At 40.8% G+C, this 25,866-nt stretch overlaps 1 protein-coding gene across 1 annotated transcript in view; it reads right to left on the bottom strand.

The window, feature by feature from the left end:
• Window positions 1–16,695: 16,695 nt before the first annotated feature.
• The window catches only part of Mid1, a 56,961-nt gene continuing 47,790 nt past the window's right edge, over window positions 16,696–25,866 (bottom strand). Inside the window, exons 2-4 of the mRNA XM_070293361.1 lie at window positions 21,303–21,525; window positions 19,162–19,368; window positions 16,696–18,815 (exon numbers count right to left, since the gene is read on the bottom strand). Of these exons, the coding sequence (XP_070149462.1) occupies window positions 17,953–18,815; window positions 19,162–19,368; window positions 21,303–21,525 (1,293 nt within the window). The 3' untranslated portion in view covers window positions 16,696–17,952. The remainder of the gene's footprint in view (window positions 18,816–19,161; window positions 19,369–21,302; window positions 21,526–25,866) is intronic.

Below are 25,866 nucleotides of genomic sequence, written 5' to 3'. Positions count from 1 at the left end.
AATTTCCTTGCCGACGTCGTCGCGCTATTCATTCAAACGAGCTCTGAACATCCAACGTCTTCGCTTCCGAACGAGCGAGTCGCGCTTTTACCGCGAGTCACGGCGGCCGTTTATTGTATTATTACTCGGGCTTTAATACGGTTCATCGGATAAATTAAACAGATACGATCCGCGTGCGCGCCGTTCTCTATGAGAAACGAACTCACGGCGCGAACAATGTCGACTGCCAATTGTGCTCGTTGAGAAATCATCTTCCGACGTCTGAATAATGAGCTCCGATTCTCCTGACTTGACAATTTTAAAGTCAATCTCGCTATTATTGATTTATTCGGAGCGCGATTGTGAATTATATAAATTTCTGTATCTCCACTTTTTGAAACGGAACCAATACATTATCAATGTGAAAGGCAGTGAATAGTCAAGTTATAAATATAGCACTGTAAATCAGTGAAATTTCACTGAAAGAATCAATTAGTAGTAATGGCTGTTTCAATCAGTGATATTTTTAAATGTGTTCGAAATTATAATTATTATATATGAGATAAATCTTTAGCAATATATTTTGTCGAAGAAATATCTGAGTTTGGTCAAAATTTTTTTTCATTTTTTGTAGGTTTATCACATCTTAAGAAACTCGAAGAAATATGGAGCTTTCCCTTCCGAGATAATTATATATTCTATGATGAAAATTCGTCGGTGAATTTTATCGAGGGAAGCGGTTCTGTCGCGCGCGCACGTGATCACTACGCGTGTCGTCGCACGTGCGTGTATGCGTCCACAGTACTCGCATCTGTCACGAGCAGACCACGTACGCAAGATCGGTGGATAATTTTGATCGGACCCGTAACGCGATTAATTAGCGATCATCTATGTCAATAGATGTAGCGACATAAACAATTCCGATCCCGCGATCGCGACCGCTTACAAAACTCGATTCCCCGACATTCTTTTCATTCTGTGACAATCAAGCACGACCGTTGCATCTCACGATTAATTATCATTAAAGTCGAGAAACGCAGAGTTGCATCTGTAATTTTATACGGCTACCAGTCACAGCTGCAAATATATTTGCCGCAATTGTAGAATTATCCAACTTTGACCGCACGTTATCCTACATTCGCGACAAGCCGTCTCGTTCAAACGAAATGCCTAAAGAATTTTTTTAACGCGCTATATAATTCGTCCGATGATATAATCAGAATATTCGTGAAACGCAAAACAAGTATAAACGAATCCTCTAATTGACTTTGAGATAAAACGCACGAGGCATGAGGATAAAAAAAAAATCGCAATCTTATTTTTGCACGTTGGCATTTGCAAAAGTCAATCCCTTTACACGAGAAGTGCGAGGCGTTAAATTCAATTCCCGTTTTAAGAATCGATCATCCCTCGGTCGGAGTGAATTTTCAGCGCTGGAGTTTCGCGCTATTAAATGAGACCTCAACCGTGTTTTGTAATCGAATATACTTCGTTCTCGTTATAGTAGTACAATCAACTATACTACGCCACTGACTATCCTTACGCAATACAGTCGTTTGCAAATTCGCAGTATAAGCCAGCACAAAATTGTGCGCTCGTTGCGGAAATTTAGTCCGAGCATTAACCTGCGGAAGCCGCACGTTTATATATTACATCATAGTGGAGATAGAAATTTGAAATTTTCTTTTTTTTTTTTTTTTTTTTTTTTTAATTTAATCATTTTTCCCGGGATCGTATTAGCCGCCTGACAACCATAATCGCACCAATTAATCCAGACTACGATTAGCGCAAGAATAAAATATATTCTCGAGCAAGCTGAAAAACATTGAGAGAGCCAGTAAATGACAGTAAATAAACATTAAAAGGAAGAAATATAAATCTATTTGTGTGTGGAAGACCAAGCGCGTTGTCATTTCTCCGAACGCTTCGCGCGATGCTCCTTTAATTTATATTTTCGATTCTCTTCTTCAAAAATTCGTCCTTTTTTCTCTTCGCACACTCTGTTTTTCTCTCCCTCTTCTCTTTCGTCCTTTCTCCGTTTCTCTTTCTCTCGCTCGCATATATTACTCATTGTCATACCTAGTTTTGCGACAAGCGTGTAATACACTACATTAAACTACATTTTAAAAGGCCTACTTAGTAATGGGCACACATGAGGGATTAAGGTATAATACATATTATATATATACGTGTTTTTTTACGCGCTTAAATATAACGGCTAATTAGTTTTACAATACGTCAACATTTTTGTCCGCTGGTTCTTTACTAAATACCGTTTCTTTTTCTTCCTTCTCCTCCTCTTTCTCGTCTTCTTCTCTCTCTATCTCTTTTTTTTTCCTTTTGTTAACAACAACAGACTTACTTAATTCTAATTATGTTTCTGGTTTGTTACTTTCTAAGGCCTTGTTGCTAGTACGGATCCTGCTGTCGCTAAGGCAGTGGCTCTTATTTTCCTTTCTCTCTCTCTCTCTCTCTCTCTCTCTCTCTCTCTCTGTCTCACTCGTTCCTTTTTTCACATCTTCCCATTCATCCTTTCGTATTCACAGGCATGCATATACATTCGACAACGAGCTTGTAGTCCAAACGACAGATCGACAATCAGCTCTCTTCCGATAGATGTTTGAAATTTCAATTCGCGCACAAACGTGACTCCATCTCGGATTTGTCGGTGAACGAATATACATATACTGCTATTTGGAGAATCGACGTATTCGTAAGAATTCGTATCGATGTTCTTTCTATCTTAATGTTCGTCCCAAAATTTCGGTCAATTAAATTTTTTTCAATCTTTCGATATTCACGTTGAGGTCACATTGTTAATGACTGCGAGTCGATCTTATGAGTTTAAACAGACAGACGATAAATTGATTATATCGCCAAAACGAAAGATATCAATGCAGGATCATTATACCAGTTGAACAGTAATCTCTGTCTGATTGATTAAAAAAAAAAAAAAAAAAAAAAAAAAAAAAAAAAAAAAAAAAGATGAATAAAGGTCCGGTGATTAATGAAGTAAAATCACCAGCAAGAAGTTGAGCGTGAAAACGGCGTATCAGATTAAAAAGTTTCGACAATGATGTAATAAAAATTCGACAGGGGAGATTTACTGAAACTAATAATTAACGGGAATTCCTTTTGATCAATTAATCATCCACAAATGTGGCTTCCAAATAAGCTTCGGACAATTATATTCCTGTATTTTCTTTTCATTCGATTGAATATGGTTGTCTCTTCCTTTTGTCATAATGCGAATCGGACAGTCACTTCCGAATACACGGCTGGTTTTTCTCATATGTAGTGAAGATTTTGTTGATTCACGTATAAAAAGAAATGATAGGTTGTTTCGAGTGAGAATATATCTCGCTCTGCCCATTGCATCACGAGAACGATGTTAGGATTATAATGTAATTATATATAATTACATCTAATAACGATATATTATCTAATAGCGAGATAATAAGGCCGGGATGCCGCCTCTCGCAATAACGAGGAGTCTTACGAAATCCGTAGATAGCGCTGTTATTACCTCGCAACGAGTATTTATCGAGTGTGTCTCTCTCTCGTTTCCACCCTCGCCGAAACGAGAGATTCGCTCGTCATCGAAGCCTGTCCGACAGAGCGAAAACGCCTGTATGAGGTAACTTCTGTACCTCAATGAGTACTATTAAGCCAATTTGGCCGGGAAACGCGAATCTTCTCGTTCATCTTTATAAAGAGCGAATATTTGGAGTGAAGAATTAATTTTCTTAAGAAATAATTGTAAAAAATATATAATAACCATGCGACGCATAAGAGATGTAAAAGTAAAGAAAATTTAAAATTTTATTTTTCGGATTTATTATAATTTCGTACTCGGGGATGGAGAATTAGAGCTTCGACAAAGCAACTAATAACGCGCTAATATTGCAGCTTTTCCCTGACTTGGTCAGATAAGAAGCTATTATTAATCGGACTACTATGAACCATTTGAAGATGATAGTGAAGCTGCTGTTGAATTTGCATTATCGTCGTCCTCGATACGCGGAAACTCGCGCCGCAAAACGTTGCCCCGAACATGAAATTGCTCTCAGAATCGGGGAATTGAAGTTTCTTAATATAAATATTTCATTTCAACGAAATATATCATCATTTTTATACGAAGAAGCGCTCGCACGCGAAAATTAAAATATTCTTTTCTCCGAATGGGACTTTTTCATAATATGGAAATCACACAAAATTTATTAAAATCTCGCTTTTCATAACTGCGTTCGATTAGTCAAAAGAAAGAGCCGAAAAAATATGTGTGTGTGTGTGTGTGTGTGTGTGTGTGTGTGTGTGTGTGTGTGTGTGTGTGTGAAAATTCAGAGATAGAGAAGAGTTAAAATAATTATTTCGGTGATAATAATTATTCTTATTTACCTCGGAACAAACTGGAGAAATGGAGCAAGATATTCGTTTTTAGAGAGATCATGATATTTATATTTCGAGAAATTATGACATCATTGACGCGCGATTTGCCGCCCGCTCGATTTACGGCGACGTCGTCGTGTCTTTCACGCCAATTTGGGGGATCTCGTCGACTTGGACCTTCCCGCGCACGGGAATGTTCGTCCGATAAGATTTTCGGAGGAAGCCCGCAGACGGCGGCAGTCACGAAAGTCGCGGTGCGTGAAATTGAATTTCAGGTCGCTCGACTCATCCCCGCGCGCACTCATATTCGCGGCTCCCCGATGTTAACCTTCCACCCTTCATTCCCCCCCCCCTCCCCTCCCTCTTCTCTTTTTCATCCACCCCTCCGCACATCCTCGTCGCAGACGAAAAGCGGGGATACGGGCGTTTAATCTGAAATTACCGGAGCCTTTGAAATTACGGAACGTTTCGTTTGTCTTCTCCGTTTGCTCTTCTTCTTCGCGCGTTAAAGCAATTTTGCGGTTTTCGTCGAAATTTCACGAGATGACCGCTCTGCTGCGACCCTTCCCGCCCTTTCACCTCCCTCCCGGTCCTTTTTCTCGCCGACCTTCCATTTTGCGATCCTTCGCAACTGGGTCGGCCGCGGTAATATCGCGAATAACGAAATTACGAAAGCAAAGACGCTGTAGTTAAAACGAAGAAAACAGCTGACACGGTGAGTAAAATTAGGTTTACAAACAATTACCTAAATTGATGCTGAGAGTCGTCTGATTAGTATAATAATTTTTGGCAGCTTAAAGTGCGATTTAACGGGATTCAAATAAACCTCTCGCAATATGTATCGATGAAAAAATTTATTAGAGGAAGAACGAGCGCGAAAGAAAGGCGAAGAAGAGATGCTTGCCGAATTGTCAGCGTATAAGCAGTTAAGAGCAGTTAAGAATTAAATCAAATTTATTGATTCAAGAGATCCGATGCTGACCAATTGGGAGATTAAAAATGTCCCCTCTTCCCGTATCTTCGCCTTTCTCAATCTCTCCCGTAGCTCTGTTCGCCATCTCATCTTTGTTCGAAATCGGTTTCGTAGGAACCGTCAAAAATGAGGATCACAAAGACGTGGACGTCGGCGTCGTCGAGGACGATGTCGGCGTCGGTGGCCTGTTTTATGCGGACGCTGTATATCGGATGACTTGTGTGTGTGTGTGTGTGTGTGAGATCAATACGTACTCTCTAACCCTCTCTCTCTCTCTCTCTCTTTCTCGCACCCCCCGAGAGAGGGAGCCCGTTACGACCGAAACCCGACCGGTTCCCCGACCCTGGTTCCTCCGACCCACCTTCCACCACTCTTTCACCCTCGCCGAGCCCGCTCCTCTCCGCAGTCGCCGCCACTGCCGCTTCTCCGCATCCTCCTCACCACCCTTAAGCCGCCACTGCCTTCTCCTTCGCCGTCTCTCGGCTACCTTTTCACCCTTCCGTCACGTTGCTCGCGATACGTCCTTCCGTACGATCTTCCCTTCCAGCCGGGATTTATTGCCGTTATTATTTTAACGCCCGGCGAATGATTCGCGTCGAGAGGGTTCGCTCGCTCGCTTGTTTCGCACGTGACGCGTCGTAAAACGCACCCCCGCAAACCCGAAGCAGGCTGCCGCGAGAATGAAGGAGAGTAATCTGAGACTCGGCGACTCGACTGGTGCGAGGGAAGTGTTTTCGAGCCTCGCACGGAGGTGCGAGGGGGAAAAATGCGAGGGTGCCGGAGGGAAGGGAGGATGATGGTAAAAAAATGGTAGATTCGACGGGGTCGAGGAGTTTTCGGGTTTGGTCTCCGGGAGATGTCGAGGGCGTTTAACCCCCGGGCGCCGAAAAATATATCTTTCCCTCGTTCCCTCGCACCACCGACTCCAATTTCCTCGTGCCTCTGGTCCTCTAAAAACGAGGATCGTCTCGCATTTTCTTCCATTACTCTCCATTATATCGCGCTCATGTGTAGTAGTTTTCGTCGAAGATACATTATTCGTTTCTATTCGCCATATTTTAATCGGCGTTAACCGAATGTTGAGATATTATCTAACAACGCGGTGTCTTTCTCTCGCGCCATTACTACTCTTTTATCTCTCGTCACTATTCCTTTATTAAAACCGTCTACCTTTATTTGCGCGCTTCCTCTTACGCGTCTTCGACACATAACTATTTTGGTCTCTATCGATCCGGCAATTCGTTAAAGTTTCACGCCGTTGGTCGATAAAATTTGCGGTTTTAGCGTCGCGCCGTTTGACTTCACTCGGAACAAATAGCGCGATCGTCCCGACGCGAGTTTTATATTCGAGCATAGAGCTGGATTCGATCGTGTTTACGATACATTTGACGACACTCGATGATAAAGAAGCGAGGACGCGATTTTTTTACAGAGTCAACGGCTTCAACAGCTAATCGCCGGCAACGAACATAATCAAAGTGCAATAACACGTGGATATTCTCGGCGATCATGGAAATCTCAAAGTAAAACGAATGCGGATACGAACGGATTGCGCGCGAAGGAGATCGAGTGTCTTTATGGGCGAGAATGCAACAGTATCGATATCAGAATAATTCAAGGAGCAGTCGAGACACGCGGCTCTCGATTCTTGATATCTTGACATTTTAATCAAGGAGAAATCGAGTCGGAAATATCAACGAGAAATGTTGGCCGATTCGCGCGAGACGCGCCTATTAGCAAATATGCAAACCGTGTATATAAAGATCCAAGTATTTCCTCTCGCGCCCGTCTCATCTCATATCACCGTGTTCTACTTTATGGCACAGAACAATGAAATGTCCCGACAATCTTTTATCGGAAAATTCCCGTGATAACGACACGCCTTAATGAAAACAACGCTTTTTAAAACCGCGAACACGCGATACACACGAGATTATATGATCATTTCCGCGTTTTTTCGACGCATGTTCATGCGTTTGTCAACTCATACTCACGTGAGATACACCGAGAACTGGGAATATAAAATTCCTCTGAGAAATTAAAAAATTAAGAGCATTGTCAAACATCGAGAAAAAAAACGAGTAAAATAATAATTCATTTTCTGTTCTAGAAAAATTAGATTTATATCATTTAAAATGCAAACAAAAAAAAATGAATATAAACATCTAAACAATAAATAACAATGAAAGAAAAACAGGAAGAATTCTTTTTATATTCTGCAAAAAATTCACTAAAGTAAATAAAAGTAAACGACAAGATAAAATGAATCAGAAATATTACGAGAGAAGGCGCATTATAAATATGAGATAAAATTAACTGCATGTATCGAGTTAACAGAGCGAGGGAGACAACGAAAAAAATTGATGAAATAGACAGAAAAAAGACAATAGGCAGGAGAGCAATGAGAAAAAAAGAGAGAGAAAACAAAAGATTATACGCGTATCTCCGAGATCTCGGGATTCGTTAATTCTCTTTTATAAATATCATGCTGCGAATTGCGGGCACGGCTCTCCACGGTTGTATCTTCGTCACTGCCATCATCATCGGGACAATTAAAGAGGATAAGAAAAAAAGATAATAAAAAACGTTAATTTTTGGAAAGAACTCCCAAACACACGCAGAGAGAATTATCGAGAAACCTTAACGTTGCGCTCACGGTAATTTCTTCGCGAACCCGAGTGGTTTGAAAAAGTTTGTGGATAATGGATACTTTGCTTTTATTTCACCGTAATGTTGTATTTTTATTATGCAGATCAATTAAGAAAAAAAAATATATATATATATATAAATAATTTCGACGGATTTTATATAATCGAGCGTTTCTCCGATAAAATCGAGAAATATGCTTCTAAAGTTCTTTTCTTCTCTCTCTTTCTATCTAGAAAAAAAATGTGACAATATTTCACGTTAATATTTACTATCCAACGCGACAATATTTATGTTCATATTAACTTCGCTGCCTGCTTGTTATGAATATACAACGTGTGTTCGCTTCTCGTTATATTCGTATTTCATTTCTCGAAATGTCTTCGGCTCGAGACAATTCAAACCCCCGCTAAGATCCCTCTTGCATAAAAACCGTATATTTGTAAGTTAGAGCTATTCGCGAACGGTACCATAAGATAAAGACTCGCCATAAAGACTCGCACTCTCGTATCGTTGTCGTAAGCCGTCGTTGTAAAGAGTCAAACCGACATTCAGGGAAGGCAATGTAAACGAGAAGAGGCTAAGAGAGAGAGAGAAAAGACGGTTTATATACGTGATATTTTGACGTTTTTATCGCGGCGGCGGATTGCCGGAATAATAGCTGGACGTAATTAAAATTTCAAGAACCGAATTGTACGAATCGCGCGCATTAGGATGTATCCGATGAAAAGAGGCTCGCGAGAAGAACAATGGGGGGATATTAATTGTTAGCACGGCGCGAGAATCGGAATACAAATAGATTCGAGCCCGGAGTTTGTTGAGTGGTTGCCTCACATTGTAGTATTTTCCATTTCGCGTGGTGTAAAAAAAAAAAAAAAAAAAAAATCTCGTAAATAAAAAAATCTGTTTATAATTAAATAAAACCAAACTCGAAATTAATATCGACTTTTTAATTGCAAAATATGTTGGAGAATCGCAACGCGAGAGAATAAATATTTAACGAATTGTCTATCCAAAGTTTCTGCATGGTCGTTTAAAGAAACGGCTTCTTACACTTTTCTGTATTCATATTTAATTTTTTTTTTTTTTTTTTTTTCTTTTCATATATATATTTCATATCATTCATTTATACGCTATGAGATAATGAGAATTCCGTTATCCGCGATACGATCAGATATTTCTCAAAGAAATATCGACGGGATCCCGACATATTTTATTGCATGTATCTTTCATATACTCTCGAAGTGTACAAAGTACGAGAGCGCGAACGTCCGGTTGCATGTTCACGAGACGAGACTTTAATCTGCATTCTGTAAATATAGTCGGGCGCGTTCCTTGTCGCATAACCAACGACGCGGAAGACTGCGAAACGAGTTTCTCACTCCTCCATCGTCTGCGTTCGCTCTTCTTTCTCTCCCGATCTCTTTTCTTACACTCCTACGCTCCTTCTTCTTCTCTATCTCGATTTTCCTTCGTCGCGAATTTTTCACCGCGCGCAGAAAACCCTAGCTACGTGTTTACATATATCGCGCTACTTCCGCTCTCACAGATATATTTTTATCTAGCTTTTTTTCTTTTTTTTCCTTTTTTTTTTTTTTTTTTAAATCGACTGGTCCAAAAACATTGCTTATCATTTCTTAGAAGTGAACTCCGCGAGAGAAGTGTACGATCCGCGGATAGTTTCTTCTAGACGCGACGACGTGAAGAGAAAATCGACCGAGGTGATCGACAACGGAAGGAAGCGATAATAAAGAGAGCAATACTGGTTGTAGCAAACAAGGATAAAAATCAAAAACTCATTAATCTCTCGCGAATAAAAGTGTCGCTCGCGATGGCACCAAAATCATCTGAGGACATATCGTTATCTGTGAAATATAAGCGAGGTATTAATGCTCGTTATTTAAGTTAACAGTGCGAGAAGAATTTATTCCTTTTTACATAAAATTGCATTCCATGTAATATCCCGTCTCTCGCGATGTGTACAGGATTATCTTTTTCACAATTATTTTTCCACGAATATGTCTTACGTCGTGCTTTGAAGCGGAATAAATTCCGCAAACTCCATAACAGCTCTCGTGTGAGAGTGTTTCGTGAAGAAACATTACAGTAGATTGCCTTTTTGCTCTAATAAAAGTTCGCAATTGTCATAGAAACAGATATCGATGTGTACTGGGTATTCCTTTCAATCCTGCATCGCGATTAAAGTCGATTAAACGTCTAATAAATTTTTGGCACGTATCGTGCGATCAATAATGTTTAGCAATGTCAGTGGTATGACAAAGTAAATAATTGCATTCGCACACACGCGTATGGACCGATAAGAGGGAATCCCGGCGAATTTCCGCGACGGCAAGACCGATGATTAATCTGGCGCCATCGGCAAGCTTCGCGCGCGCGCGCGCGCGCGCAAGTAAATAATTAATAAACTAATTAGCATCGATCCGCTTACAATATTCTCCCCCCCCCTCCCCCCCCCCACTCGTCGCCGTATCGATCGGGGGCTCGTTCCCTGACTCGATCTTCGAGGACCCCACCATCTTTCCCTCTCACATAATACACTCTTTCATACCCGCTTCTCCTCTCCCTCTCGCTCTACTTAAATCGCATATGCTTACGAGGGCTTTTAAGTCTCATGTATTCTTATACATCACTCTTTATATGTACATGTACATATATATAATATATGTAAAATATATTCTATATATATAGTGTGTGTGTGTGTGTGTGTGTGTGTGTGTATGTATATACACATAGTGCCGTGTCTCAAGTTTCAGAGTTGCACGTATCTTGAGATGTATCAGAGATAGAGAGGATGGTAAGAAGTGATTTCGGCTTTGAAGAATACCGTCAGCTATTTCTCTCTCTCTCTCTCTCTCTCTTTAGATGAAAATTCTTCGCGTTAGCGATACATTTTTTCCTCTTGAACGTCAGACACGTGTAAGCTTTAAATTATATTCACTCAGACGCCTCTGGCGTTCAAGGCGCGTTAAGACTTTTTGATGATATACGCGACGTCGGAGCTCTCGAGATAAGGCACTCCGTATACACGCGCGAGATACATTATACACACGGTATAGGCACATCTCTCTTTAAACTCAACACACATGCCACATCCGCGTTTTTTTTTCGCAGTAACGACGAACGATACTTGCCGTCGCCTCTTCCGTTTCTCGATCGTTCCCCCTGAGTCATTAGCACTCAGTTAATTGCCATTAATTAAGGGCCGTCGAGGCGGCACCATCATTTACGCTCGTACCATGAACGTGACCCGAGAGGTGGTTAATAATAACGAAACAAAGACGGAGAGAACGGTTCAATTACTTGATTTAGAAGTTAACTCAATTTCCCTTTTCAAGTTTTAAAGCGGGCCGAATGATAAAAAAGAGCTCGTTTAGAAGGCAGCCCCCGACTTAAGAGATCTCAAACGCAGACATTCAGGTCTGAATTATATTAAGTGGCTGATAAAAACGCGGACGGTGTAAAAGGAACTGCTGGAAATTATGGAATGTTCCGTGCAAGGATATCAGGGAAATGGGAGATAAAAAAGGAAACCTAACGTGCTCGGCCAATATAGTCTTCTCTCTCTACGTCGAATTATCTACGATACTATTATCTATTGTAATGCCGTTAACCCCCAACTGCGAACGACGATGCAACGCGGCTTTGCAACGAGAATTGTCAGTTCGACCGACATTCCCGGCTGCAAGAGCTGACCACAGGCCGTCGTTCCCTCTTACGCTTCTCGATGTCCTTAAATGGATCTGTCGATCGAGAACGAGGGAACAGAAATAGTAGTAGAGAGGAACCTGTACGTATAAAGTGACGCGCGATCGACGTTCTCTTTGCCGATGGAATTTAGAAAAACATAAGCGAGAGGGATGTATAGGGTAAAAAGAAACAGATAATATGAGAAAGAGAGAGAGAGAGAGAGGGAGAAGGGGAAGGAAGAGCGAATCTCCCACATATATTGGTAAATTGACGCGCGAGTGACGTGTTTCTCTAACCGTCCGCGAAGAGGATCGGAGACAGAAATAGATAGGTAAGGAAGAGGCTGTGTAAATTTCTACGAGCTGCCCAGGTGTTCGATCTTCTTGACCACTCTCGGAACTTGTCCACTTAACCCTCAACTATCGTGGCACCGATTACGATTTTCTCGACTTTTCTCGATATCGCGAGAGATTTTCGCCGAACGGAACGGAACGATCGCAGAGTGAATCGGTGACTCCCTGCCTCGATTCCTGCCGCATCAATTTTCCCGCATTCTCATACACGCGCAAAACGTTCTCTAATTTTCTTTTCGTCCATCGCGTGTGTTAACACATAACACATCGCGCTCTTTGTCCTTCGGCAACGCGCTTCTTTTAATTTACATAACATACGCACACGCATACACAACCGCGTACATCCATCACGCGCGTATACGCGAGTACATATATTTACATATACACTCACGCGCAAAATAAAATCGAAGATAGAGGAAACTCCCGAAGGTAAGGAAAACTCTCCATCATCGATCCACGGATCGATATACATTTCCCTCTGTCTCTCCTCATCTTTCTATTTCTCTATTTATCTTTTTCTTCGAAACTTGTCTTTACGCACATGTCTGCTTGCTATTTATATATTATATATATACATATATGTGTGTGTATATATATATATATATATATATATATATATATATATTTATATATGCATATGTAATATATGTATATATAGTATAGCTAATTTTTTCTTATATTTATATTATTTATATATCCTCTTTTTTTTTTCTCGATGGCGGTGCTCTATGATTAAATCTCTGTAATGTCCAAGTTCCTATCTTATAAGTGTAAATTGGTAACAATCATATATTAGACAATGTTTAACAATACAGTTAACACACGCGCGAAGCCAAACGTCTCTCTCCTGTCTCTCATTCTCGTTCTCTCTCTCTCTCTCTCTCTCTCTTTCTCTTTTTGCTTTGCGATGTGCAATGAACACACCCTATTCTTTTGCACGATTGCCTGCAATTACAATGATGACGACGATCGTTCTCTCCTTTCTCTTTCTGTCTCCACTCCCCTACCCCTACCTCCACCGCTCTCCTTCTCCTTCTATATTTCTGCAGTAATGACTCTGCCCTTCCTCTGTTTGCTATTTATCCTCTCGTGTATTGTCGCTTTTTCCTCCCGTTTTCCTTCCCGGTTCTTATCACGCAGATGTCAGACATTGTAATCGATTAGACGAAATGCGCTTCTTAACTCGAGAAATTTTTATCACGATTATAATCTCGAGGGATGGAAAGAGTGCTCTTTTACTTTTCAATTTCTGATATAAAGTATGTCTCTTTGAAACAAGGGGGCTTTATGGAACAAAATTCTAATCTCGACACATACAACTGAACTGTATTCGTCAATTTACGTCGCAAACATTTTTTTTTTGACTTTATTTACGCGAGGCATTCATTTATTCTCCAATTATATTCGCGCCACGTATTTTCTTCTACACAACGCGCGTTATCTATTCACATTTCTCGACGATAGATTCCAGCGAGAACACTTTAGCGTTCCCCCTAGACCGAGTAAATAACAAACGGTCGATCGAGATGAACGATCGTAACTCACCCTGCCACAATTTCTCCTCCCCCGCGCTCGCGTGATGCACTTACATCGATATGAATATAGATGCGCATACTAACACCGCAGCCGCGTTCGCGAAATTTCCAAATTATCATTTAATTTTTTTTCATACTTTTTGAGATAATAGAAATTAAAAATTTATCTGTATCCACATACAAATGGCGGAGGAGTTTGAATAACCGCTTTAATTTATCTCAAATTTGGAAAAAAAAGAAGTAGTTTTGCATATTGTGTATCGTAAGAGAAAATATTATAAATTTATAATATAATTATATTAGAATTGTACTCTATAATATATATATTATATACGCACAAGAGTATATAGAAGAATAAAGAAATTATAAGAGGCACGCCAAGAAGATTTCCGAGAAAATAATTCCAAAACTTAGAAACTGCTCGAGTAGAGTAAACAAGGGAAATGCATCTCGCAATTGCCAAGTTTAGGGCTAAGGATTCCATCTTCTCATCTTGTTAGTTGGACTCACCCAATGTCTTTCGTCGAATTATTCGCCGAATTAAGATTCGCCGCGCGAGCGGGCTGTTTTGGACCGACAATGGACGTCTCTCTCCTCTCCGCGACGCGGCGTAACAGATTAAAAACGGATTCGGCGACGATTAATCAAAGCGCGACTCGCGCACTTCTGACTCAGCGCGGAGGCGCCCGTTTTTCTTTCCCCTCCATCCCTCGACCCCGCGCGTTCCTTTCGCGTCGATCGAACTTGATTGCAAAATTATGCTCTCCGGAGCTTCGCCTCCTTCGGCGTAATTAGGCCGCGTTTACATCCGCGTCGGACAATTTCCTCGGTATTAATTATTAACGCGAGATTGCGAAACGTCCGTTCGTTCATCTCAAAGTTAAACTTTTCGTTCAACTTCTCAACCTGGGAGATATTAAACAACAATCGCAACGAGAAGCTTTTCAATTTTGACGTTAGAATGAAATTGTTAAGAAAATAATAGACGCGACATGACAAGTCTGATAAAAAATATGCTACAGTATTGGTAGATAAATATATTAAATATTAAACGTGTGATGCGTGTGTATTAACTCTAATAATAATTTTATAGCGCTACATCTAATATAATTTATTTATAATTATACAAATGTAGCATATATATTTACGTAAGCATATTTTCAATGCATATTACATCACACATTTTTCAGTGTAAAACTAAAAGAAAGTCGATCAATTTTCAATGATCTGCATAAAATTACGATCAAAAAAAAGGAAGAGAGAGAGAGAGAGAGAGAGAGAGAGGGAATGCGGTGAAAAATCCGACAGAGAGAAAAAGAGAGAAAGACGCGAGCCGAGGTGGTTACCACCCTCTCGTTATACTAGAAAGAGGCGTCGGCGTCGCGACGTTATTTCTCGAGTCGAATCACCTGGTCGGACTGACTGGAACAGGTGCACTGGAACGATTTCGCGCAAGATACGATTTCCTTCACCGTCGTCTTTCGCGCACAATGTAATCGCACTAACGGGAACGACTCGCGCGTCAACAGTCTCGTGTTCGTGTAGACGTGTGTTTGAATGTGCACGTGTCTTTCTAAGAGATCGGGGCGACGACGAGCCGCTAAATCGAATTGCCGCACCTCGATTTTTTTTCCGTGTATGTATGTTATGGCAGATAGATATTATATATAGATACATTTCTTATAAGAGGCTGTCTTTGTTTTTCTTCTCTGTCAGTATTCCACCCTCGCGTGGCATCACTCGGTTCAACAATGAGAAACAACACAAACAAGTGACAGCACGATTTCTTTAGGCGATGGGCGAATTTGTGCGTATCGTGTGATCTCTTCCTCCTATATATACTTCCTGCTGTCTTCATCCCTCTTCATCCTCTTCTACTTCTGCGTTTAACTCGACGCGATCCAAGACTTTGTTCCGCTTCTTATTTCACGTGATCAAAAACACCTTCTTCTTGCTCCGCGGTTTATTTTATGTGATCGAGGACATTCTCTCTTGCCCTGCTTTTTATTTTTCACCGAAGATAGTGGACGCGCGCACGAATATGTATATGTATGTGTGTGTATGTGCGTGCGTGCGCTGTTCTTTTTCCTGTTTTTGGAAAATTCGGTTATACCGAGTCTTTTATTACACAGACAGAACGAGATCCGCTCCCCTTGAGATTCAAATTTTCTTTAGTTAATATACCCTGCCGTTACTCGCGCGTCGTTCGCGTTCCTTTGTCAATTCATCTGTCATATCTCTGCGATGCCTTTTTTCTCTGTTTGCATAGCTTTAACCCCACGTACTTTTATTTCCCGCGCTTTTTTGTTCGCATCTTCCGTTTGATGGAGATTCGTAGGATTTTATTCTTTCGTATTGCTAAAAAGTAGCTAAACCTTTGCACTTCGGACTTTCATTTCGCATTTATTTAGAATTTCCACTAATGTAATTAAAATTCTTATTGTCTCTACCCCAAAATCGACTCGCAATCGACTTCGATCTTATCTGCGCAAGATATTCCATTCGAAAAAATCTCCGAAGCTACGAATAAAAGCGCGTGCAATCTTCCACAAAAAAATTTCTCCTATAAAAAAAAAAAGGATACGAAAATCAAAGAAAACCAATAAATCGGGAAAACGAAAAGAAAGAAATGGAGAACGGAGTGTAACAGGTAAAGGGAGAGAAAGCGCGGGATCGATACGAACTCGAAACTTAATGAACTTGTCGCGTAAAATTCGAAGGGAAGAACCGAGCCAGGACGACGTTTAAGAATCATGGCAAGCCTAGAAAGAATCGAAATCTTGACATCTTCACCGCTCGAAGCGAAATCAGCAGCGTGATTTTTCAATGCGACCGACCACCACGCAATCGTCCACGACATTTGCCTTCCACATGGTCGATCTCGATAATCGAACGCACTGCGTCGCGTCCGATCGAAATGCGGAACGAGAGCCAAAGAGTTTTCTCGGAATCTCGCGTTTTCGCGACACGACAAGGGGAAGAAAAACTCGACTCTAAAAATTCGTCCTCCCTCCCCGGATCTCGGTAAATTACATACGTGATTGGTGGAGCGCATCGTCCAACACGTTCTCATCCTCACGTTTTCTCTTTCATCATTCTCTCTCTTTCTCTCTGTCTCTCTTTCTCCTCCTGTCACTCGCACACACGCATACACGCACCCTCTCCACTTCGACTCTCAGCTCTCTCTCTCTCATTACAGTTCTCTATGTTTTATATTTACGGTTATTATTTACGGTAATGTCTAAACGAACACATATTATATCTCGATAACGCCGTGCTTATTTATCATCCCGTGTGCCACGCGTTTTTTACTCCCCCTCCCTGCGGCAGGCCCTTCACACCGACTATACAAGAATACGTCAGCCTCCTACTTAGCGCGTTCAAGAAACCTCCCTCGACCGTTCTTTCGCCGCGAAGAAACTATCTATCTACGGTTTTTTTTTTCTTTTTAATGCTACCTCGTTAAAATTTAACGACTTATGCTCCTCTGTATATATATGTGTTATTTTGTGTACCTGTGTGTCTATGTTTGTCGACTTTTACATCTGTCATTTTTTCTCTCTTCTTTTCTTTTCACCCCTTTTCACTCTCTCTCTCTCTCTCTCTCTCTCTCTCTCTCTCCCCCCCCCTCTCTCTTTCTTCTCTTTCATTCTCACGCTCATTCTCATTCTTTCACTCTGTGTGTAACGTAATTTAATGTGTAATAATAATCGTATCGTTATTATTCTATCGTTTACTTTAACGTTACTCTTTTCAATCGTTTTTCTCTTTATATATAATATATTTATATATTTATATCGTTTATACTTCATTATTTAATCTTCATTATATTATTTCATCATTATTATTAACTATTATTATTCATTATTTATTATTTTATTTTGTTTTATTCATTATTATTGTATTATTATCATTATTATTAGCGCTAGACGTTACGTTTCCTTCGTTCTCGGTTGTTCTTGTTGTTTTTGTGGTTGATGTTGTTGTTGTTCTTTATTGTTCTCCCTTTTCTCTCCCTTTTGCTCCAATCTGCGGAATTGAATTGTCCACGTGACCGTCCCGCGCTCCACCGCTTGATCCTTCTTTTCGCCTTTGCTACCCTCTCTCGTTCTGCTCCTCGTGGTATTGGTGTTCTTTCTACCCGTGCAACATCCTTAGAAAACATCCTCTAATCCTTCGTGTCTTTTTGCGTTGTGCTCGACGCGACGTTCCGTTTATCATCGGTCTGTCCTCGATCGAATCCCGCTTCGATCGACCCTGTGTACTTCTCGAGTACTGGCACTCCGCGAGGGAAGACTCTCACGGAGATACCAAAAATAGAAAAAAACCCGTACGATCCTGCGTATCCAGGAAAGCGAACTTCGCCTCTCTATGGCGGATCCTTCCTGGACGTTGCTTTGGCCGAACTCACGACGTTCGTGTCGAAAACTTCGCTGGGACCCCTGCCTCGCCGGTGTCCTCGACGACGCGTCCCACGAACGGTCGTAGAACGTTTTCTCCGGACGAGTCCCGCGTCCTGTCCATTCGTCGACCCGCACTTCCGCCACCGGCGCCACAACCACCACCAATCGCGACACCGACACTTCTCCGCGAACTTGAGGAACAGCACGAGGATCGACGAGATCGATGCGTCGCGCAAGACCGATCGCCAGGATGCGACGCCGCTGGCGCGATGTGCAAGTTTCCAGCGAAAGTGCCGGCTGCTGGATCTCCTCCAGGACCTCCACCACCACCATCCGCGACGACGGCATTTCGTCACCGCCCGTCTAGGCATCCAGAGGATGAACAGGAGGCACCGCACGACGGCGTGTCGGTAGATGCCGGCCGAGTGTGGACCGAAAGCGGAAGCGCGAAGATCGTTAAAGATCCTTCTCAAGACGAACGCGCCCGGCAGGCCGGAACCGATCGATCGAAAAAAGCCGAGGGGGCTCCAGGAGGACGCGATATTGTATTGCAGCGCGTTCGCGGGGAGGGAAATTAGGACCGAGCAGAGCCAAAAAATCTGGAGGACAATCGACGGGCTTGATCGACCGGGCGAGGACGCGCTTGGTATCGAACCGATGCGACCGCTGCCGCAAAACAACGTGTTCTGTTTGTCGATGGTGGTGGTCGACGAAGATGCCGGGGTGCTGGACGAGGAAGACGCGGTGCTTGTTTCCTGGCCGTCATCGGCGGGCTCGCGGTCCGTGTCCGCTTCCGGTTGGCCCGCCTGCGAGCTCGGATACTGCTGATCTGCGGCCAGAAAGATGTCGATCGTCAATTAAGACGACGGGATCAACCCGAGAATCAATCCTGAATAGAAGAAAAACTCGCGTTCTCCAATCTTCTAGAATGTCAAGTTTACAACAACGTTCGAATTGTATTATCCAAAAAGGAAAGATTTTATTCTCGCGAGCTTTTAATGAAAAATATATTCGTCAATTTCCACGGTTTGTACAAATAAAATAAAAACGTTGTAAAGTATCTCAAATTTTATTTTTTTCGAAACGAAAATTTTACTCTTTCAAAATCCTTTATTCTGTCAAATTTTTTATCGAACGTTAATTTTAATCGTCAAGACAAGACTCGTCAAACTTACCGATAGGACCAGACTGAGGGGCGGCAGTGTCGCACTGGGGAGCCGTCGAGGGGTCGTAGAATCTGCCATGATTCCACGGTTCTTCGCAATTGGCACAGATACCCGATATTGGTGCGTCCTCGGCGCACACGTGGAAACAGCACTCGTTGTCATTGCTGTTGTGCAACGCCCTCGCGGCCTGCTCACCGGTCTCGGGGATGTTCGGGTCTGAAATCATTGCGTTTTCCAACGATCTCATGCACGGACAAACGGACGTGGACGATCGTCGCTTTTCCATCGACCGGAAAAAATTCGTCGGAAAAAAGGAAAGATAGAGAGCAGCGCGTACTACGGAGAACACGCATAAAGCTTGGCGAGTCGTATTCATTTCTCGATATTTTCTTTCAAGGGAAGAGGATTTCCGGAATGCATCGTAAAATCAAAAGATCGTAAATTCTTTCGCATAAAAAAGTTGGTAACTTCCGTAAAGTTCAACGGTTTCCCTATATGTCGATGCATTCGATTACTTCCAACGCGCAGTCTTGTCACATAAGGGAATCCGAGTCTAGTTGATTAAAGAAAAATTAGTCACCACGTAATTGCTGATTCGATTCATTAGATTTTCTGTAGAGACACATTCAACATCAATTAATTCGAGAGCAATATTTTCAAGAACACTTCTCATTAATATTCAATTGGAACACAATCCTTACAAAAATAAACCGTTAAAATAAACTATTAATCATTAGAAATATCATCAAATTACTAATCTATTATATTTGTAAATTAGATCCGCTATATGACCAACATTGCAAGTATTTAATAAAAAAATATTCAATAGACTAAACTTTATTCTATTTCATTTTGCGTACTTTCTCCCTTTTTCTTTTAAAATGTACGCTTTTTCATATTTATAATTACCTTTCTCGTAGCTAAGCATTTATACCAATCTTAAATACCGCGTTCTAAATCCGTCGAGTTGCGAAGGGATGGCATAAATGACGAGAGGAAGAAACATTTTTCCGAGATTTCATTACGGAAATGCGACAGCGAGTAGTGAGGAGTTGAATTGCATTCGAGTCGGAATTATATCGGACGATCTTGGGATACCGGTGGGCGAGCCGTGTAAAGGGACAAAAGGAATGCTCGATAAAGCGTCCGGTCTTCCAATAACCGCGCGACACGCGTCCCATTTAACACGGTTTATACCCAAAAATGACGCGACACTCCTCTGCCATTTACGATCCCCGCGCGACGAGAAAAAAAAAAGAGGATAACGGCGAGATATTCGACGGTTCGGACATTCGCCCATGCGCTGGGCGATATCAACCCTTTAACGCTCCATACGACGATATAAACAGAGGGGAAATTCTCCCGAGATCGTATAAAATTACACGGCCAATTTCTCTCGCAGAAAGGAAAACATATTCGTAAATCGTTATATTACACGCGTCTTTTTCTTTCTTCAACGATAATTATAATTATCATATGTATTTACATGATAATGAGTAATATCATTAATTATCAATTTGTAAAATAAGTATATTTTAAATATCTTTCTTTATTTATCATATTTTCAATACGCGTAAAAAGTCGAGATTATCGGATCAACGAGGTTGACAGTGAAACGCATCGTGCTAGTGAAAAAAGACAGAAATGTCAGACAGAGAGACGCGGACACGAAAGAATGAATAAAAATGGAAAAAATTCATATATTACTCGTTATGTTATTTATGGGAAATTACGCAAACCTGAAATATCATTGGTCACATTATAGTGTGTGACGATAACAATTTAAACGGGTGCAAACGCATATAAATTCATCGAGCCTCGCATTGTTTCGCGGAGCTTTCACCGCACGCGGGAGTTGTTTATGTGCTTCTGCATCATTGTGCAAATTTATATCCTTTAATTAAGTAAAATGAATGTAGTCGCGCAAACAAAAGAATAGAACTGATTCGGCATGGCGGATATCGATACGTTCATCTCGCATCACTTCGCAAATCTATCCGAAGCAAGTAGGGTGCCAACGAATAGTTTTACCCTTTCTTCAAGATTCGTCAAAAGAGAGAGAACAACTGAATCAAAGACGCTAAATTCGCAACGACGATTGTGTTCTTTTCTTTTCGATTAGTTTTCTTTCTTATCTCTTTTTTTTTTACCTCCGCAAAGAAAGGTGGGTTCGCCGGCGTATTGCGTGGGGTACGCGGGGGCACGATCGCCCGGAAGTAAGTAGGGGCAACGTTGCTCCACGGACTGGCAGAAGGATCGGCAGGGCCTTAGTCTGGTGCCGGTCCGACGCCCCCCCGGGGTTTCCGCGTCCATCGGTCCCCCGTGAGCAAAGTAAGGCACCAGGGAGCTGCACACCCATTTCCTATACGCCTCCTGCAATCAAAATCGTCGTGTCTTGATTAGTGAAATTTCCTACAGTTTTTTACGATATATTTTGTATCGGTTATTAATGGAATCTCGTAAGAAAAAAAAAACAAGTCGAAAGTTGAGCCAAATTTGTTCTTATTATTTGATAAATATACCTTAATATTTTTTCCAATCAAATTTTTATCGAACTGGCAAAGCATAAGTCAAATATCAATTAATACATTTCTCGTATTCTTGATTTGTTATAATTGTAGAACATAATTAATAAACGCCATACATGAGTTAATTTTAAATTTGTAGCCGTTCCTATATAAATTTTTGCGTTCAAAGTAAAATTTTATTTACTAATTATTAGTTGATAAAGAGATTATACGCAGAATAACTGTCTATTATAATTGTGAAACTTTTAAACTTTTAAGAACATTTTTTAAATACATAACTATCGAGAGATAAAAATCGCGAGCTTTATCGAAAATATAATCGTGGCGAGAGAGACTTGACATTCCGTTCGTGCTGCTTGAATAAAAATCAGTGCAAAGGTGATTCCATCGTGTCGTTCCCGATCAGATGACACGGATATAAGTCAGATCTGTTTGTAAAATAAAAGCCGACGGCAAAAGACAAGAGAGAGAAAAAGAAAGAGAGACAAGACATCGATGCCGATCTATCTGTCTATCTAAATTAGCCGTCTCCTGCGGGACAGACTGACGGTTTACGAGCGTCTCAGGCTTTTCGAAGACTTGTCAAATATCATGAAATCTCCAGGATCAACCCTTGAGGTTGAAATAGGCAATAAGGCAGATCAGTGTCTGACCTACATGAAGCCGTCTGTAAAACATGACGGTCGCTCTAGTGCATCCTTTCGAAAGCGTGCTATAATTACGTACCGACTCCACGTAATCCTTTTTCATCGCGCACCGTCAGACCGTCCCCAGTATCTACCGGATGTCCTACAAGCCACAGTCCCCAGCATCGTTAAATGTAAAGTAACTGAACTGCCCCGGGAATTCGAAGATATAAACGGACATTCGGAAGTGGGTGCACATAATCGAAAATTAAATCCATGTATAATTGTTTGATCGAGTAAGGAATAAGTATCTCAATTAATAGTTTTCTAGTTTTGAAAATGGCAAAAAAATAACTTTGGAGAAAAAAAAAACTCTCTTTGCATAATACGCTCACCTTGCAAAGTTATCCAATTCTAAAGTCTTCCTTTATATTTTCCATTTCGAGGCATATATATTTGTAGAAAGAACGAAAGAGAGAAAAAGATCCTGTGTCTAATGGATCACTCTGCTTACCAGGCAGAGAAAACTTGATCCACGATAAAATATGGTATGTCGTCGATGCGAATTTAATCATCCGTTTATCGGGATCTTTTGATTTTCAACGAGCCGTAAACAATTAATCGTCGGATGAACCCTTTACCCGGCATAAACAAGCCTAATAGCGCAATTAATTTTTCTCTACTACGGAAAGCGCGAATAACTGAGAAGATTACCATATGCACGGAGATAGAGATATCGTTCTCGGAACACCCGGTAGACTCGGGCCCTTTTACATCGTTTCTCGAAGGGAGTTTATTAAATTCGCAGTGTAGCGCTCGGAAAAAGGATAGTAGATGTCAAAAGCATCGCGAGAGACTGTTGGAACGTCGCATCTCTCTGCTGGGAAAACGTTCCGCATTGTGAACTCTACCGAGACAGAAACGCAGCTGTATTGTAGTAAGAGTAAGCAAAATTCCGGGTCACACACATACACACAAATTCAGATTTATAAATAACCTTAGTATACTTAAAGCTCGTGCCTCTTATCCCCTCCACCCTTCTCAAGGAAACGTCTCTCATGCACCATTTTGAGAACTAGCTATATAAATAATATGTTCAGAAATATGTCTAACGTTTTAAATATTTTATTTCGCTTTCTCTTCTTGGATTAGATATGGAATTTTAATTCTCTTCGTCATAAATATCCTTTACAACACATTTAAAAATAATGACATTTGCGATAACCAAAGCTTAAAACTTTATATATCGAGAGGTAGAGAGAGAGAGAGAGTCTTGTGCATCATCTTAAAAGCTAGTATAATAAATAATTCAATTATGCAACTTTTTAAATATTTTACTTTACTTCATTTCCGGATTATACGTACGCGGATCCAATTATGCAACGGTGTCGTTTGCGAGCGTATTGTTAGAGATTCGATCGAGAAAAATCAATTGAAAATTCGAAAGCATCGCCCGAACAGTCAACGTAACAAAGGACATTGATGGTTGTTCTTGAGAGATATTCAACTAGACGATGCACACATCGGACTTATCGAGTATCATATATATTTATGCTTCGTTGAAAATGCGTTCGAGATGCAGTTCTTCGGCTGCAGCGAATAATGAGCGCGAATCCTCGACTCGCCATAAACATAAAGATATTCCACGTGTTGCGAGAAATATAAATAATACGAGCATTTTATCACAACTAAATTAGAATGAATTAATTAGATTAAAGTTCTGACGGTATATCTTTGAAATACTTTGGTATTCAAATTTTTGGTATCTATTGTAATTTAAATTAAAAATGCACCTTTTAATCTGCAAACAATCGTCAATTTGCGCGGAGATTTTTTTCCATCAAAATTGCATATCAGAAAGGGCCGATATGTTTCCTTCTTTTTTTTTTTTTACGAAGGAGACATATCGAAGACGAATCTCCAGATTGGTCGAAACGATCGACCCCTTCTCAATTAGTCAAACAAAAAATATTTTCGCGATATATAGTGGATATTCATTTCCGATCCTTATATCATGTTGCTGTTAGAATATTCGCCGCTAGGATATTCGTCGGTAATGACACGATGTGGCGATGAAGGATGTTCAGGAGGGTTAGTAGGATAGCGAGAGGAATAACCGGGATGGTAGATGCGGAAATATATAAACGGCGCAATAAAGGATACGAGAGCGAGAAGATGAGAAGGGAAAGAGAGATAATGATGTTACTCAACAATTATATAAATTATAATAAAAGATCCAATATTCTGAAATGTATTATTAAACCTATAGTCTCAATATTTAATAGTCACGTGTCAAAAAATAGCGTAAAAATAATAATATCCGTATATTATAGTAATCTCATCACTTTCTGATAGTATCTCTTTTAAAGAAAATTTATACATATAATCGCAACAGTCTTTCATGTATCGAGCGTAAGATAGTTCTTCTCCTCTCCTCCCATTTTTTTTCCTTTCCAAACGGCAAACACAAAAGATATCTTAAAATCTTCCACATAATTGGTTCTCGCAAGGATGAAGGCTGCGATTGCCGCATCGAACATACATCTCCTTCATTCTCCGTTTTAATGCGGCCGATAGTTTGTCATAGGTTTTACCTTCGATGCTGCAGCCTCTCTCGAATGAAAAGGGGGAGGAGAGAGAGAGAGAGAGAGAGAGAGAGAGAGAGAGAGAGAGAGAGAGGAAGAATATAACAAGGTAGCCCCGCTAGGCAGGAAGATAGATACCTACACCTGAAGTGCCCTTCAAGCCGGCTGACCCAATTCTCTCTTCTACCCTTCGACGACTATGCCACGTTGGTACGAATCAGCCAGATGCAATACTTCTCCCTCCTCTCTTTAACCCACTCATCCCCCGCACCCTTTAATCCTGGTCTTTTTCTTTGTCCAACGTACGTTTCGTGTTGTTCGATTTCTCCTTCTCCATTCTTCTCGAGTATTGTTTGATAATAATTACAAAAATATTGGCCTATTACCGCTTAATTTTCCGTAAATCTATTATCATTAGATTTATTTCTTTTATCTAATTTTATCTATTTTTGAACTGCCATTTGGCAGGAGAAACGCGACGTTTACCGAAAATATCGTAAGGTGCATTAAAATATATTCGCGAACTATTAGATTGTGTTACATTACTGCTGAATAACTTTGAAACAGCAAGAATATTTAAAAGTTTTATCTTTTAATTAATTTAATACACGCATTAAAGATCTTTAATTTCATCGATTTAAAATTGTAATCACACATTTCATCATCATATGCAATATTTTTTGACATCAAATAAATCTCTAAAATTTTTATATTTCTGTGTATATTTCGAAAAAATTCGAAAGATGAATTGCAAAAGTATCGGAGGTCGAAATTTGTGATTTCGAGTGTCGCAGAGCAAAGGAAAATGAACTTTCGAACAAAAAGGAATTCCTTGCGAAAGGCCTCCGACACAATGGGTAACGAAATGACAACGCAATCGACGCGGGAAAATCCCAGCGCCCTAGTAAAAGAAAGGTCGAGCGAGTGTTCTCTCCTCCCCCGGCCACCCCCGCAGTTAGAATCAATCGTTATCGC

The sequence above is a fragment of the Polyergus mexicanus genome, unplaced genomic scaffold (genome assembly GCF_030449975.1).
Source record: "Polyergus mexicanus isolate NDT 795.1 unplaced genomic scaffold, iyPolMexi1.0 SCAF_1, whole genome shotgun sequence".
Taxonomy (NCBI): Eukaryota; Metazoa; Arthropoda; class Insecta; order Hymenoptera; family Formicidae; genus Polyergus; species Polyergus mexicanus.
This window is presented reverse-complemented; position numbering and strand designations above follow the sequence as displayed.